The sequence below is a fragment of the Rhinopithecus roxellana genome, chromosome 10 (genome assembly GCF_007565055.1).
Source record: "Rhinopithecus roxellana isolate Shanxi Qingling chromosome 10, ASM756505v1, whole genome shotgun sequence".
Lineage (NCBI taxonomy): Eukaryota > Metazoa > Chordata > Mammalia > Primates > Cercopithecidae > Rhinopithecus > Rhinopithecus roxellana.
Window position 1 is genome coordinate 5,555,763 of NC_044558.1, and position 17,044 is coordinate 5,572,806.

At 47.0% G+C, this 17,044-nt stretch overlaps 1 protein-coding gene across 4 annotated transcripts in view; it reads left to right on the forward strand.

The window, feature by feature from the left end:
- The window catches only part of CRACR2A (calcium release activated channel regulator 2A), a 190,042-nt gene that overhangs the window by 109,877 nt on the left and 63,121 nt on the right, over positions 1–17,044 (forward strand). For all 4 annotated transcript variants that reach the window (XM_030938599.1, XM_030938597.1, XM_030938598.1 and 1 more), the window contains 3 exons: positions 1,964–2,227; positions 11,544–11,655; positions 12,795–12,978. In XM_030938599.1, the coding sequence (XP_030794459.1) occupies positions 2,000–2,227; positions 11,544–11,655; positions 12,795–12,978 (524 nt within the window). In that variant the 5' untranslated portion in view covers positions 1,964–1,999. The remainder of the gene's footprint in view (positions 1–1,963; positions 2,228–11,543; positions 11,656–12,794; positions 12,979–17,044) is intronic.

Consider the following 17,044-nt stretch of genomic DNA (forward strand, 5'->3'; position numbering starts at 1 on the left):
ATGACAGATATTATTAATCTCGTCTCCTGGGAGCAGCAGGTGGGAGTAGGGTGGGGCCTACTGGGTGCAGAGACCTTGCAGATAGAGTCCTGTCAAGGTCCCAGGAAGACAACAGCCTGTTCTGCTCATGTGCTATATTTACAGAAGCTCACGTTACCACCATCATTATCCAAAAGCCCTTGCAAAGCCAGCACTGCATGCAGGTGGGTTGAACAATGCACATAAAAGCCACGAAGACACAGCCCTGCCTCCTCAGGCTTACATCCAAGGCAGCTCCCTCTGGGGAAGACAGAATAGAAATGTGAAATCTGCTTAGGATTCGGTGATGGTCAGTACACACACACAGGGGTGACAAGAAAGAAGATTTCCTGAGGACAGGGCTGGTCAGATGGGTCAGAGTGGGAATTACATGTTCAGCCACGTGGAGCGAGAGGTGTAGTCTGCTCTGCTCTGTCAAGGCCTTGCTACATGAAGTTCATTCCTGATGCCAGGAGCTCTTCCAGCTGGCCCCCAGCTCTTGACAGATCTGGTAAGTGGAAGATGGTCACTGAAATCAACAGATTTGAGATTGCTTTGGACATGGTATAGCTGAGCCAGAGGCCCAGGGCCTGGTAATCAGGGAAACCTGCCTGGTGATTCACTTATTTTCCTCCTTTCTTACTCACATGGACACAGGAAATATGATCCAGGGCATCACGTTCTCCAGCTTGGCCACAAAATGCATGACAGTGCATATCTCTATTTTTAAATCCAAATGTGATCATGTATTTAAAATTTGGACCTATTCTGCTTCCAAAAAGTCTTCAGATGGAAAAAAAAAATCCAAGGATGTTATTATTTCCTTTTATCCCATGAACTCAGTTTTTTATTAATAGCATTTATAATTAATAGCATTTTATGATGTGGGGATTTCACAGACTTACAGATGATCAGAACTAGAAGGGACCTTCATGATAAACAGGTCCAGTCTCCTCATATGGATAAGGAAACTGAGGCCCAGTCAGGTACCGACTTGTTCAAGGTCATATAAGCAGCAGTGGAGTTCAGACTGGAAGGCAGGTTTCTGTGTGCTGTCTTCCACATCACATTGCAAGATACCTTCTGAAAACACTCCTGCAGGGTCTTTAGAAGTCTGATTGAGGTGTATGATTTGTGATTCTTTTTGGGCCGAAAACAGCCTTGGGTGTCACCAAACCAGGCCTGGCAAGTCGTGTGCAACATGAAGCTCCTTGAGAATGGGGCACATTTTCTCCTACTTAAACTGCAGAGCTCACAGCTGTGGCAGAGGTCTATGACATTGAGTAAGAGCTCACCAACAACTTGTTGACTGTGAATGATGTAGGAACAAGTGCATCTGCCTGAGGAGAGCTTTCCACCCTCGGCAGTGCTGAGGAGTCACGACAGGTGGGATTAAGATCATACAAGTTATACAAGCTTGGATTGCAGTCTCAGCTTTTGTAGTAATTTGTTGTGTAATATTGGGCAAGTCACTCAAGCTCTCTGAGCCTTAGTTTTCACATTGCTAAAGTGAAGATGATAATGGCTATGTCAGAGAGATGTGAGAATTACATGAAAAAAAGGTATGTAGAGGCCATGGCATGGTGTCTAAGTGAACGCTCTATAAATGGCAGCTGGTCTATCAGGATCTATTTTGTTGTTGTTTGGTGGTTTAAATTGGGAGAAATTATTTTTGGGCTTCCCCTATTTCATCTCCTTTCAATCTGGAGATGTTTGTCTTCTTTCTGCCCTCTTCCCTTCTCCCGTTGATGGACTTGCCGATCTATTAGTGATCATGGAATATTTTCCCCTTGTCCTGAGATTTTGCTAATTAAGAGATGGTTGCTAAGAGATGCCTGGACACACTGGTGGGTGGCTCTGTGCTTCCTTCTCATCCCCTCTTGTTCTTTTTCAGCCTCACTCCAACCTTCCACACCCACTTCTCTCTCCCATTTTCCATGTTCAGGTTCTGAAAAAGACTTCAAGAAACTGACTAATCTCGATGGCTGCTCCTGATGGGAGGGTAGTCTCCAGACCCCAAAGACTTGGTCAGGGGTCTGGCCAGGGGCCAAAGGGGCGTGGAGCCTGCCTGCATCCCCTGGACAGCCTGGAGCAGAAGGAGACTCAGGAGCAGACGCTGGGTCAGCTAGACATGCTGAGGAAGGCACAGGAATTCTTTCAGACCTGTGATGGTGAAGGCAAGGGCTTCATCGCCAGGAAGGATATGCAGGTAAGTGGGGTCCCAGGTAGGTCTGCCCACCGAGAATGTCAAATGTCTTCCTGTCTCGGGTTAGAGCTTGCCCCATGGGAGGTGACATCCTTAACAGAAAAAGTGCCATCAGTTCTGTCTTGGAAGGAAGGGTCTGACCAAACTCTACTAGGAGCCGGACCTCCTGGGTTCATTCTATTTCTTTTTTTTTTTTTTTTTTTTTTGAGACGGAGTCTGGCTCTGTCGCCCAGGCTGGAGTGCAGTGGCCGGATCTCAGCTCACTGCAAGCTCCGCCTCCCGGGTTTACGCCATTCTCCTGCCTCAGCCTCCCAAGTAGCTGGGACTACAGGCGCCCGCCTCGTCGCCCGGCTAGTTTTTTGTATTCTTTAGTAGAGATGGGGTTTCACCGTATTAGCCGGGGTGGTCTTGATCTCCTGACCTTGTGATCCGCCCGTCTCGGCCTCCCAAAGTGCTGGGATTACAGGCTTGAGCCACCGCGCCCGGCTGGGTTCATTCTATTTCTGGCCTTTACTTGCTGTCAGACTCCAGTGGTGTTTCCTCTCTGCCTCGGTAACTCTCCGGGATTGTGGGAAATGATAGTAGTAACATAAGGGACGTAAGTAAGACACAGAGAAGAACCTGCTGAAACTGAAAGTAGAAAGGCACCCACTTGAGTTATAACGAAGTCATTCCTGCTGTCTGTGCCTTAGGAATAGGTACAACCTGGGAGGAAGGCATTTCTGAGGTTGTCTTATCCGTCTCTCACCTTCAAACCCAAACACACTGCACTCTCCTGAAGAGATTCTCCGGAGAGATGGTGTGCAGAGCATCAGTGCACACCATTGCCTAGTGCAGGGCCCGGCAGCCTTTTTATAAAGGTCCAGAGAATAAATATTGTCCGCTTTGTGGACCTTACAGTCTCTATCACAGCTACTCGTCTCTGCTTTTGCAGCACAAAAGCATCCATAGGCAATATGTGAACAAATGAGGGTGCCGTGTTCCAATAAAACTTTATGGACAAGGAAGTTTGAATTTTATATAATTTCCATGTGTCACCAAGTACTGCTATTCTTTTGATATTTCTTTTCGACCATTTAAAAATGTAAAAACCAGGCTTGACCGGGTGCAGTGGCTCAAGCCTGTAATCCTAGCACTTTGGGAGGCTGAGACGGGCGGATCACGAGGTCAGGAGATCGAGACCATCCTGGCTAACATGGCGAAACCCCGTCTCTACTAAAAAATACAAAAAACTAGCCAGGCGAGGTGGTGGGCGCCTGTGGTCCCAGCTACTCGGGAGTCTGAGGCAGGAGAATGGCTTAAGCCCGGGAGGTGGAGCTTGCAGTGAGCTGAGATCCGGCCACTGCACTCCAGCCTGGGCAACAGAGCAAGACGCCGTCTCCAAAAAAAAAAAAAAAAAAAAAAAACCAGGCTTAGCTCACTAGCCACACCAAAATAGGGAATTACTGGGTTAGCCCAGGGGCAGAGTTTGCCCACTCCTGGTCTGGTGCCTTTCTTTCTTTAGTTTCAAAAACTTCTCAGTGTGTGACTGAAGTCTGTTATGCCACCGTCAGGATTTCACTTGAACGTGGGTGAATAAAACACAGACTCCACTAGAGTACTTTCAAAGCAGCTCTTTTCCCCTCCGTCTCTGTGTCACTCACTCCATCAGAGTAGTTTTTAAAGGAACGCATCCCTGTGCTGTTGGAGGAAGCACAATGGCTAGGCTCTCTGTAAGTCTAGTTTTTCAGAATCTACCAAAGTTGGGCAATGAAATGTAGACCCTCATTAGGCTCAGCCCCATCTCTGCTCATGCCTGTGAGCTCTGAGGTATGGAGGCTATGAAAGGAGTCTTGTGAGCCAGGTGAAGTGTGGCAGTTCTTTCTCTCCCTGGCCCCATGTGATGGTGTTCTTATGAGTCTCCTGGAGCTCTTCCGCTCTCCACCTGTTGCACGAATTGAGGGAAAAGACTGGGGGAACAGCACCAGCTCAGCCCACAAATGAGCCCCACCCACCCTCCTTTGCAGTGATGACTCCCCCAGTAAGTTTCTGTCACCAAAACCCAGTCCCCAAAGCCTCACCACGTGGAAGGCCAGATTCAGTGTGTTTTGAGGAAACCTTTGACAAACCCCTGTCTGTGAAATTCATAACTGGCATTCACAGGTCTGCAGTAGCGGTGGTTGGTGGTCGTGGTTTCAAAATCAGGCTTAACTTTTGATTATTCCCTCTAGAAAGAAAGAAAAGGAAATTCACATGTATGGAGGGTCAACTCTGAGCCACATGTACTGTGCCACTCAGCACTCTTGCTGTATATAACCTACCTCTCACTGAGCCCCACTCTTCAATGAAGGGATGAGGAGTCATGGAGAATTTAAACTAGGTATACATTTTTAAAGAAATCACTTGTATTTGACTTGAAATATAGTCAGAAACATTAAGTCCCAGAAATACTGACTCCGCCTTCCTCCCCAGTCCCCACTCCTGATCCAGGCAGGACGACGCCCGAACCAACAAGCCAGCAAGCCAATAACTTGGCATCCATGGCATTTGTTTCCGCTGTCTACTTAATTTTCTGACGCTTTTCTAACCTGTGGTCAACAAAGCATTTGAAATGTTTAGTTCTTCCAGCTGGCAAGTGCTGTCAGGAGAGGGAACAGAGCACGTTATGTAAGCACCATCTCTGGCTGCTTCCGCTGGCCACCTCTGAAGGAAGATAGGCTGGGGGAGATGCATGAAGAAGAAGAAAAACGGGGCTTATCGTGGTCAGCTGTGGCTCTCTGCAGAAAGTCCCCATGCCCCTTGGTTCTCCTGCAGCAGGTCCTCCAGGCATCTGTGGTGTTGGCTTGTCACTTCCACACGGGGCCGTGGTGTACATGTGGTCACCCCCTTTGGTTGGTGTCTAACTTCCTGGGCCTGGGCACCACCGCCTTTTTTACCTTAGGCTCCCAGCACAGCATCCTGGGAACTGGAAGGGAAAGAGCACATTTTTCATATACATACAAATTCAGAAAGCAGGAAAGGTCCTTGACAGCAGAGAGTGGTCTTCAAGGAAGGAGAGGCCACAGGCCAGGTGGGAGGAAAAACGCAGGAGGCTGAGGAGCTAATGGAGAAGCCACGTGGGAAGAAAGTCACAGACAGGGAGAGGGAGATGGGGAGAGGATGGGCAGGAGGTCTCTCTGAGAAAACCTGGAGCCTCAAAAACCCTGATTCCCTGATTTTTTTGGAGGAGTAAAAGGATTATCTACCAACACCAAGCACCTGCCTCCCCAACGCTGCCCAGAATTCTTGGCTATGCCAAACTTAAGAGTCATTTAGGAGTTGGCAAACTAACCAAATCTGGGCCACTACCTGTTTTTGTAAGTAAAGTTTTCTTGGAACACAGATGTGCTCATTCTTTTATGTGTTTTGTGTGTTTCTGCCACTGCAGTGGCTGAGTGAAGTAGTTGTGACAAAGACCGAATGGCCCACAAAGCCTAAAATATGCACTCCCTGTGGCTGTTTTCAGAAAAAGCCGGCTAACTCCTGATTTAGGTTAACTAGAAAACTTTAAAAGATTTTTATAGCAAATTAACTTGGGTTTTAATCCTCAATCTGCAACTTGCTAGTAATATGAATTTGTGTGAATCTCTTAACCCCTCTAGGCTACAGTTTCTCAGCTGTGGATTATTTATAGCTACCTCCCAGCATTAAAAGAGAATTGAATGAGCTTAAGCATGTAGCACACTCAGCCCTGAGACTGGGACCTGGAAATCCCTGGAAATGCACTGTGTATGTGCCACGTCTTAGCCCAGTCCCTGATGTCCTCTGCACTGTGATTGTGTTTAATCGTGGTAAGATACAGATAGCACACAATTTACCATTGTCACCATTTTTTAAGTGTGCAGTTCAGTGACATTAAGTGCTTTCACTTTCTTCTGCAACCGCCATTATCATATATCTGCAGAACTCTTTTTATCATGCAAAACAGAAACTCTGTACCCATGAAACAATGTCCTCATTTCGCCTACTCCCAGCCCCTGGCAACCACCATTCTATTTTCTGTCTCTCTGAATTGGACTACTCAAGGTGTCCTATATAGGTGGATTTATATAATATTTGTCCTGTTGTGACTGGCTTATTTCACTTAGTATAATGTCCTCAAGGTTCATCCATATCATAGCATGTGTCAGAATATTTTTAGTCTGAATAATAGTCCATTGTATGTATATACCACATTTTTGTCCTCCATTCCTTTGTCAGTGGATACTTGGTAACTTCCACCTGTTGACTCTTTGTGAATAATGCTGATATGGACATGGATGGGCAACTATCTGTTCAAGTCCTTGCTTTTTATTCTTTGGGGTATATACCCAGAAGTGAAATTGCTGGATTATAGGATAATTCTATTTTATAAATTTTTTGAGGAGACACCGTACCATTTTATACAGGAGCTGCACCATCACATTGCAATTTTAAGGTGCAAGTTGTCTGTCCTGTCTTAGAGAAAAGAAATGGGCATTTCTACTGAAAAGGGAATCTTCCACTCATATCCAGCTGCTGTTATTTTTGTGTCCAATCTACATGAGTGGCGGCAATTTTGCCTCCTGGAGGACATATGGCAATGCGTCATGTTCACGACTACGCCAATTGTCATGCTTCGGGATAGGTTCCAGCCCGTACTGAGGTCCAGAGGAAGTGGGTAGATGAGCAGAAACAACACTCGGGGTCATAGGCAGGTGAATATGGTTTTATTCAGCAGCAGCTTTCATCAACAGCTTTCTTACACTGTCCGCCCTGTCTTGGCTACTTAATCCGGCGGCCCCCACACACAGCTTCATGGCCCTCCCTCCCTTGCCTTCAGGGTCAGCAGCTTAATTAACTCTTTCTTTGGGCATGTGTCCTGGCTCCCCGCAATCTGTTTGCAATGACAGACAGCTCTGACTCTCTCTCTCTTTCTGTGGGCACAAGCGCAAGCATGCCTGCACAATGTCAGCGGGACAATTATACCTTTTACAGGCAATAGTGGTGTACAGCCAAGTGATGGCCTTCTCATGTTATGGCTATATGGCTGTGATAACAAGTGGAATTATACGCCTGCGCTCTAAACTCGCTGAGTCATGCAGGATGTAAACATTCTACCACGGTCTATCCTTGACCAAAGCACAACCATGTTCCTTACACAATGTATGGAGGCATTTTTTATTGAAACGACTGGTGAGGGAAGTGCTGCCAGCGTTTAGCAGGCAAAGGCTAGGGATGCTGCTGTATATCCTGTAATAGACAGGTTGGTCCCTCCCCTGCCTTCCTTAACCAAAATTTGTCCATTCTAAAATGTCAGTAGTGCTGAGATTGAGAAACTCTGGCCTATACCACGTAATCAGCCCAAGCCAAGCACATCAAGGTGCAAAGCAGGATAAAGGTTAATCCTGCCCTCCCACCTCCCACTCTCGTCCTAAAGAGATTTGGTATAGCTGAACTGTACCACAGGGAAGAGGGTGGTTGGTGCTGGAACGGCATCTGAAAAGAATGCTGTGAATGCCCCAAAAGGAGGGACAGTGTCATTCTGGACATAAAAAATGGATATCTTCCGTTTTTCTCCTTAATAAAAATGCCATGGAAGCATGTTTGAAGCTGTGCAACCATATGCTTTAAGCTACGTGGGGTATGTTACTGGGCTGGTGACCAGGAAGGTAAAGGAGTCTGGCTGGAGTGCAACAAAAGACATCACTTTCCCATGGCTCTGGGACATGAACTCTCAGTACTGCTGCTGTAGATGCTCCATGTTCCAGGTTCTGGAAGGCTGCCAGTCACTATGAGTCTTGCTGAGAATTAGCAGTTGGGCTGGTCAGGATCTGGAGTGTGCGAGGTCTAGACCAGCACTCTGTACATAGGAGCTCAGGGTCTCCTGCCGTTGCTCTTAGTCAAGCGCTTATCCATGCCTTCCTTCAACACTTATCTAAACAAACATGAGTTTGTGTTTGTCAGCACTGGGCTAGATCCTGGGGACACAACAGCGCCTAACGAATGAGGTCCCTGTTCTCAGAGCACCGAGGGAGCAGACATTCATCAGCGAATCACATCTGTCAGTATATAAAATGCTCATCGAGATAAGACTTATGAATGAGAGAAAGGTAGTCTGGGGAGCTTGCGTAACCTGACCTAACCTGGGTAGTTGCAGAGGCCTTAGGGAGGAAGCGATGCCGGAGATGAGAGTGAAGAGTGAGGCTGGTATTTAAAGGAGTTCTCAAGAGCTCCTAGTGCCATGGGCAGTACGGATAGGAAACTGAGTTCCTCCTCATGCCTCTCGTTTTCCCTGGCCCGCCCTTCCAGGTGCGTGAAAAGCTGTGAGTGCCACAGGATCTCTGGAAGGCTGGGTCTTGGTGGTGCTGGCAAGGGAGACTTTGTGTTGTGCTTTTGGTGGTGCTGGTAGGTGGGTAGGTGTGGGAGGTAACGACGGTGAGGGAATAACAGAATGAATGCACTGGAGAACTATTAGACAGTTGCTCAAGCCCTGGATGGAAAATCAGTTCTTTTCCCAGCTGTGGTCTCCGCTGTGACTTTAGGCTAATCTCAGAGCCTCACAGGCTTATTGCACAGTGGAATAAATAATCTTGCTCCCCTCCACCCTGCTTATCTCACTTAGTTAAAAATGTAGGCCAGGTGCGGTGGCTCACACCTGTAATCCCAGCACTTTGGGAGGCTGAGGCAGGTGGATCAAAAGGTCAGGAGTTCAAGACCAGCCTGGCCAAGAGGGTGAAACACTGTCTCTACTAAAAATACAAAAATTAACCAGGCGTGGTGGTGGGTGCTTGTAGTCCCAGCTACCCAGGAGGCTGAGGCAGGAGAATCGCTTGAACCCGGGAGGTGGAGGTTGCAGTGAGCTGAGATCGCACTACTTTACTCCAGCCTGGGTGACAGAGCGAGACTCTATCTCAAAAAAATAAAATAAAAATAACAAAAATAATGTAAACAGTACCAGGGGACCATACCAGAACAAGCTGGTTTTCTGTGGCTCTGCAGGCCCTGAGCAGAGTGATAAATAAGAGATAATTATAGTTATTAAGACTAAAAGATTTTTCAAGGAGGGCCAACAAAACAAGGTTGAAGAATCAGGTGTAGTGCAGCTGCAGAGAAGGCTGAAGAAGCACTCAGCGCTAATTTGCCAGGACATGAAGAGTAAGAATACTTGGAACCTATAATATTGCTTTCCCCATCTTCGCTGACAACAAAAGGAGGAAACTGGCTTGAGATGTAGACAAGAAGGACTGGGATTAGACAACAGGGGGATGTGGGGTTGGAAGTGCTGCTGGATCCAGGATGGTGCCTAAGGTGAGCTGTGAACTAGCCTCTCCTGGTTCATGCTAACAGAAAAGTGTGTGGGGTGTTTGGGTGAAAGGCATGTTGAGGGTCCCGTTGATCCCTGGAATTTTCCTGCAGCTCATTTCTTGCTCCAGCTCATGTGAGAGACCACATTTTGAATCAGATCCAGCAATCCTAGGCTGAGGGTGGGGAAGGAGGAAGGATTATCCCAAGGAAGGAATGTGAGCGTGACAGGAGCTTGCGCTTTTACCCTACCTCAGGTGTGATGCTTTTTATTTCCAATGATGCTAATAAAATCCCTGCTTGCAAAATGGACTCTCTCCTCACCCTGTGTTCTCCTACTGTACCTTTTCAGACAGCTGGTTTATGGATTGTTGATAAGTCAGAGATACTGCTGAATGCTAAGCAGATGTACTTCTAGAATCTTTGCACACTCTCTCTCACTCTCCTTCCTTTTTTGAAAAGCCCATTCATATTTAATTCAATTCTTCTAAATGGCTTCCACATCAGCCTGTCTTCCCACTTTATAATGCATCATGGTCTCTCTTAATGCATGTACCTGCCAAATTAAGCTTTATGGCTTATCCGCTAGAACTGCCATAGGATCAAGCCAAGTGTTCTTGCCAGTTATGTTATGGGCTTTCGCACCTGCCAGCTCTTTTTTATTGTTGAGGTTGGTATATACCTTTCTTCTTACAAAGCACTGTACTCATTGTCTTTAGCTGTCAGTCACTTCCACATTGGCAATTGTGCAGTTACCGCTTAGATAACTGGGAGGAAGGGAGATGGTCGGCTGAGATATAAGGAACTCTCTGGGGAGCTCTCATTTGGAGACCTAGATTGTTTGGATATGAGGGGACACTTGCTTCAACTATGCAAATTAGCCTTGGCCTGAGGCCACTGCACATCAGGCAGAAGGCCAGAAGGGAGCAGCAACAGCTCAGCTACTTTGCTCTTGGGCCATCAGTTGGTCTCTGCCCTTCCCTCCTTGTGAGGTCTGAGTCTGTTCTAGACTCAAATCCAGCGATGACCTCCTCCAACGGGGACTGTCTTGTCCAGTCCTCCTTTAACACACAAATACTCTTGGGGGCTTGGTACCTTAAGCCAATGGCAGTTGAGATCTTACTAGGAATTCGTTACCAGTCAGCCGGGAGCCGGAGTGGAACCCAGACTCAGGACCTGGGTGTGGGTCACTCAGAGGTAGGAAGGGGGATTATCCCATATCCCCTCAGAGCTCAAGGACCAAAATGTGTGTCTGCAGACACAAATGCAGTGCTGAGGCACTGGGACACCAGGGGCCTCCAGCAGGAGAGGCCTTTACAAGTAAATGACCCACCCCCGCATCATGGTGCGGGAGAGGAAAGGGGGCTTAGGGAGAGCAGGGAAGACAGGGTTTGAAGCCTGGCTCTGCCATGCACTCCTTGAGGGGCCTCAGTGGGCCATGAGTCTCTCTCTGTCTTTCTGCCTCCCTACTACTTTTTATTGAATGCTTTCTCTATGCAGGCACTGTTAAATGCTTTACATTCATGATTGCAGTTAACTTTATAACACTATGCAGTGTGAGTATTATCCTGAAAGTATTTGATCCTGTACAGTTTGAGTCCTTTACAGATGTTGAGAGTGCTGGCTTTGGAATCAGAGCTGGATTTGACTCCTGGCTATGTCATTACTAGCCATGTGACTTTGGAGCAGGTAATTTCACCTCAAACTTCATCTGTAAAACAACGATAATAGTGCCTAGCTCAAAGCGTTGTCATGGGAATTAAATGCAGATAGATAGATAAATGTGTATTTACATATTTATTTATGAATCACCTAGCAAATGGCCTGGTGCATTAGTAGGCACCCAATCAATGGTAGTTGTGCTAGCATGCAAAGGAGGAGAGGGATGGTGAAGCAGTCTGGATGCAGAAGCTTGCTACAGGCTTTTGTAGCCTGGGCCGAACTCTAGACACTTTCTGGCAGGAGACTCCGCAGTCCCAGGTCACCTCCACCACCGGTGAGTGTCAGTATTAACCAGTACACTCTGGGTTGTTTTCAGAGGCTGCATAAGGAGCTACCACTCAGCCTGGAGGAACTGGAGGATGTGTTTGATGCCCTGGATGCTGATGGCAATGGCTATCTGACCCCAGAGGAATTTACTACTGGATTCAGTAAGTTCTGATGGGTGCTGGGGACCTCAGGGTTCTGGGTCTACTTAGCACTGTTTAAGGTGCATTCCTGTTCCCTCTAGACCTGGGGGGCAGGTAGTAAAGCTTTCCTGCCCTCCTTTCAGGGACCTGGAGCTCAGGGTCTCCAGGCTCTGGATTGCTTGGGCCTCCTCACATGCCCGTCTCAACTGCTGACATTGCTGCTTGCTCAGTGCCCACTGCACTGCCATTAGCAAGTTCCCTCCCACTGGGACTGGCAAGGGAGATAGACGGAAGCTCCACAGAAGGCAGAGCATCAAAGGGGAGCTGTGATGAGATTTGCAACCTCTCCTTTCCTGCCTTCATAGAAAAATGGCCAAAAGGTGGGACAACTGGATGGCTCATTCCAACCCAAGTCTGGCTGAATCTTCCAGGTTGAGGGATAATAGCTATCAGAGAAATTTCTAGAAGGTTTGAACAGACTAGCCATTCTCAAGGTAACCAGGAGGAAGGCGAATTGAGATCTATGAACAATATAAAGAAACCAGACACACTATCCTATCAGATACATCAAAGGCAAATTTTACCATACATCTGCCTCGTGTGGGGCCATACAATTTTCTTGTAAGTATCTGATGCCTTTCCTGACCTTCAGGAGCTTCTAATTGACTTGGGAGGATAAGACAGAGTGCGGTAATACTGGACAGTATGAGTATGGAGGAAGGACACTGGAAACTGTTAAGGAGCTTATAGATGTGAAGTCTAGTGATGCTAGCAGGAGGATGGCTAGGATGACGATAGGAGCCTCTGCAGTCAGGGTGCTGGAATGCAGTGCAGGGAAAGTCCTCCTTGCTTAAAGAAGAAATCGACAGAGATGAGTTCTAAGCCAGATGTCAAGGGACTGAGAACCACAAAGGAGACACCATACTTGTCTTGCATTCTGCCGTTCCCAGATTCTAGCATCACTGGTGGGGTGTTTGTGGAAGCGGAAAAGACGCAGAATCTGGAACGTGTCCACGGACCTATATCCATGGATCTTTACTGGAGGGGCTTTCCCTTTCCTTCTCTCAGATGAACCTTCAGTGATTCCTGGCGGGTGAGAAAGCTGAACTCTTCCTGGGTGGGTGGGTCTAATTCAGATCCTTGTGCCCTGCACCCCCTAGGTCACTTCTTCTTCAGTCAGAATAACCCAAGTCGGGAAGATGCGGGTGAGCAGGTGGCCCAGCACCACGAAGAGAAGGTGTATCAGTCCAGAGGGAACGAGGATCTGGGAGACATGGGCGAAGATGAGGAAGCCCAGTTCCAGATGCTGATGGACAGACTTGGAGCCCAAAAGGTTTTGGAAGAGTAAGTGGTGACAGGGATTTGTAGAATGGAGACCAACCTGAGAGGGGCCTCTTCCTGTGTCCGTTCAACAATTAACCTTTGTTAACCATGTGGTGTCGGGCCCTGCACTGGAATGCAGTGTGGGGAAAGGCCCGTTGGTTCTGCCAATGGGGGGGCCTGTCCTTTGTGATGACCTGACTGCGTGTTGGGCTCTGTCTCTGCTTTTTACATTAGTTTTCTGTAGGAAACATTCCTATTCTCCTTCTAGCCCACCCCCGCACCTTCCTCACTCCCGGCCATGCCTTACCCCGCAGTCCTTGGCTCAGCCTTGCTCCGCATGGGGCACTCACACATCAGGGGTCTGTACCATGCCCTCAGGGTTTTTCAGGGAGTTCTCACTAAGGCTTCCTATCACCGTCAGCTCCCCAGCATCTTTACCTCTCCTGGGTCTCTAGAGCTATGGTGCCTCCCAGCTGCCCCCACTGTGGGCGCCTTCCTGGCAAAAGCCCATCATGTGGTAGCATTTGCATACTGTGTCCCCAGCACACCAGGCTTGTGCAGCAAGCCAAGGTGGGAAATTAACCTGTTTTTAGCAGGCCACTACTTGGAAAATTTTAGACGGCTGAGATCTCAAACAAAACATAATTACCCCTCCACCTTTTTTTTCCCTAAAAAGTGCTTTGGAATAGACACATGGATCTAAGCCCTGACATTGAAGTAAAGTAAAATAAAATAAGCAAAATGTGATATTACAGCTAGTAGAAACCAGACAGAGGGCCTGAAACGCATGTAATACCTTCTGCCCCTTTAGCCTCTGCCTTTGGCCTTTTTGTTTTGGGGTCTCTAGATCTTGGGCTAGGTGTGTGTTTCCTGCAGGGTGGAAATGCCCTGCTGATTGCAGCTGACGTTTCCTGAGCTTGGGAAGAGAAGGGGCTATGGTGGGAAAAGATAAAGAGGAGGCAAGAGAGAAGAGGCCTATATATGATTTGCAGGATGAAGCTCTGTGAATTTTTCGGCAAACAATTTGGTAGACTGTGGCAGAATTGGGAAAGGCTGGCAAAAGTGTGTTCCAGGCAAGAAAGGGATAGGTAAGGGCCTAGGAAAGATCCTGGTGGGGGTGCTACACAGGAAGTGGAACTCAAGACCAGCAGCAGTAGCAGCTTTGCTGAAGGCCTAGAAGGGGCTGCAGCAGGTGTGGATCACAGACGGTGCGGCTGGGCCGGTGGAGGGGGCACAGGTGGGTGGGAAGTTCATTAGTCATCCACCTGACCCAGCTTCTCCAAGGACAAAAGGCCAGAGCACAGAGACCATTCCTGGTGACAGTGTGACACCTCCTCCTGGAGAAGGGGGAAGGAGAAGGCAGTGCAGGTGAGCTGAGGTACTGTAATGGAAGGAAGGGGCCTCTCCACCCAGCCCGCACTGCAGGGCAGCAGCCTTCCTGGCAGGGTTCTCAATTAGAGTCCACCAGACATGACTCTGAGGACCTATAGCAAAGGCCAGTGCAGAACTGAGCCAAAATGAGATGTCCCGAAGAAGAGGAGGTTTTGTGGAGGTTTCCAGAGTGGTTTTTAAAAACTGATACGCAGAAGATGGTGACCAGCCACTTCCATCCTCACTGAAGGGGCCTTAGGTTGCAGCATGAGGGAAACATTCATGGCTGTGAGACCTCAGATAGGGAAATAGAAAAGGCTATGAAGATTGGAGGGCTCTTTGAAGATTTTACTCACCAAAATGATTTGTGTGTTGTTCTGGAAGCAGTGAAATGGATTGATAAACCTCCCAGAATCCCTTCTAGCCTATACTCCCGTATCCTCCCAGGAGGGGTGGCCTTGGTGTGTTCTAGACGTTCGAGACTGGACATCTGCACTTTGGCTTTTCTTGGTGGCCTGATTGGCTGAGTGATTTGACAGCTTAGTGAGCTTTGGCTTGTTTTTCATCAAAAGTTGGAAGACTTGTACCTTTCTCAGAAATCTGGGGCAAGATGTTGTTGCCATGACTAAGTAGTTCAAAGAGTGTTGGAAGATGAGCAGGTGGGTCTGCAAATCTCGCTGGGACTTTAGCTCAGTTGGCTGCTACGGGAACCTGGCAGGTGTGGACAGACAGACCTAGGCTGGCAAGGTGAACCTTGATTTTACAATGCGTTTACTTCGTGATGGCATGTCTCAATTCGTTTGGTTTGCTGTAATACACTGCCATAGATGGGGTACTTTATAAATAACCAAAATTTATTTCTGGCAGTTCTGGAAGCTAGGAAGTTCAAGATCAAGGTGCCAGCAGATTTGCTGTCTAATGAGGTCACATTTCCTTGTTCACAGACAGTTGTCTTCTCACTGTATCCTCATATGGCAGGAAGGGTGAATGAGCTTCTTCTGGACTCTTTTATAAGGGCACTAGTGACATTTGTGAGGGCTCTGCCTTCATGATCTAATCACCTCTCAAAGTCCTCACCTTCTGATACCATCACGTCAGGGTTAGGATTTAAACATATGCATTTGTAGGAGATATAAACATTCAGACCACAGCAGGGAGCAACCTGCCACAGGGATGGGAGGTCACCATGGTGTCTCTCTGAGACCCTCTTATCTCTGAACCCTTTGTCACATCTAAATTTTACCTGTAGGATGAAATAAGACCCCCCACAACATGTTGTGTGTGTGTTGTAGGGCGGGGAGGAATGGAACTCATTCTGAAAAACAGAGAGGCTCCTTACCTCCTCTTCTCCCATTTCCCAGATTCACCCATGACATCCAGTACAGTGCAAGGTTTACAGTAGATCACAATAAATACTTGTTGAGTTAATAAGGAAATGGGTGGGTGGGTGGATGGATGGATGGATGGATGGTCTAAATAAGTAGGCGGATGTTTGGATGGGATAGAAGAAAGAACTGGTGGAAGTGATGGAACAAGGAAAGGAGGAAGACAGGGATGAAGTGTTAAAGAGATGACCAGATAACTGATCAGAGGTGGGCCTGTTTCTCAGTGGTCCCCTTCTCTGCTAGGTGCAGAGAGTAATGTCCATTCCCCAAGAGCATTTGCTAGCATGGCATTATTGAATATCACTTCTGAATAAGGTTTCTAAAATATAATGCTTAATACACAAGCACAAAGGATTTTATTCCTTATCCTGAGGGTTCCTGGTCGGAGCTATCCTCAGATCTTCTGTTTTTGGAATATTAATGGGAGACAAGTCACATTTATGTTTCTGTTTTTGTGGTTTCTGTCTTAAAGTGATTTATTCGGGAGGTACTTCCAGAAGAAACTGATAAGGAATTTGGGGAAGTGGGACAGGGAAAGGAAGTAAAACAAATAATGGTGTAATTTTAGGAAAAGTCCTGGTTCTCCAGGGATATTATTTATGTAGTCATAATAGTATAAACATGTATTTAATATCATATTTGGGAACTGGCATACAGAGTTTTAAAACAATACTAATTGTAGAACACAGTGTCGATGGCACTAGTGGGAACTGGCATACAGAGTTTTAAAACGATACTAATTGTAGAACACAGTGTCGATGGCACTAGTCCCACTCATGAGGGCTCTGCCTTCATGATCTAATCACCTCTCAAAGGCCTCACCTATTGATCCCATCATGTTGGGGGTTAGGATTTAAACATACGAACTTGTAGGAGATATAAACATTCAGACCACAGCAGGGAACAACCTGCCACAGGGATGGGAGGTCACCACCCATTTCTCAGTGGGCTTCTTCTCTGCAGGGTGCAGAGAGTAATGTCTATGCCACAGGGGCATTGCTAGCATGGCACTATCAAGTATCACTTCCGAAGAAAATTTCTAAAATATAATGCTTGTTATATAAGCACAGATAATTTTGTTCTTTATCCTGAGGATTCCTGGGGAGCCAACAGGAATCTGTTGGTGACAGATTGTCGAGGTACAGATGACTGTAATGGACGAGCAAATTTTGGAAAGAGCTCAAGAGAAGTATAGGCATACAGATAACTTTATCCTCATAAAACGAGGGTCATAAGCGGTTTTCCATAATTAAATTAAATTAATTAAATGGGAAATATACACTACATAAAGTCTCAAAGTTTAACAGAGTAAATAATCAAAATGTAATTGT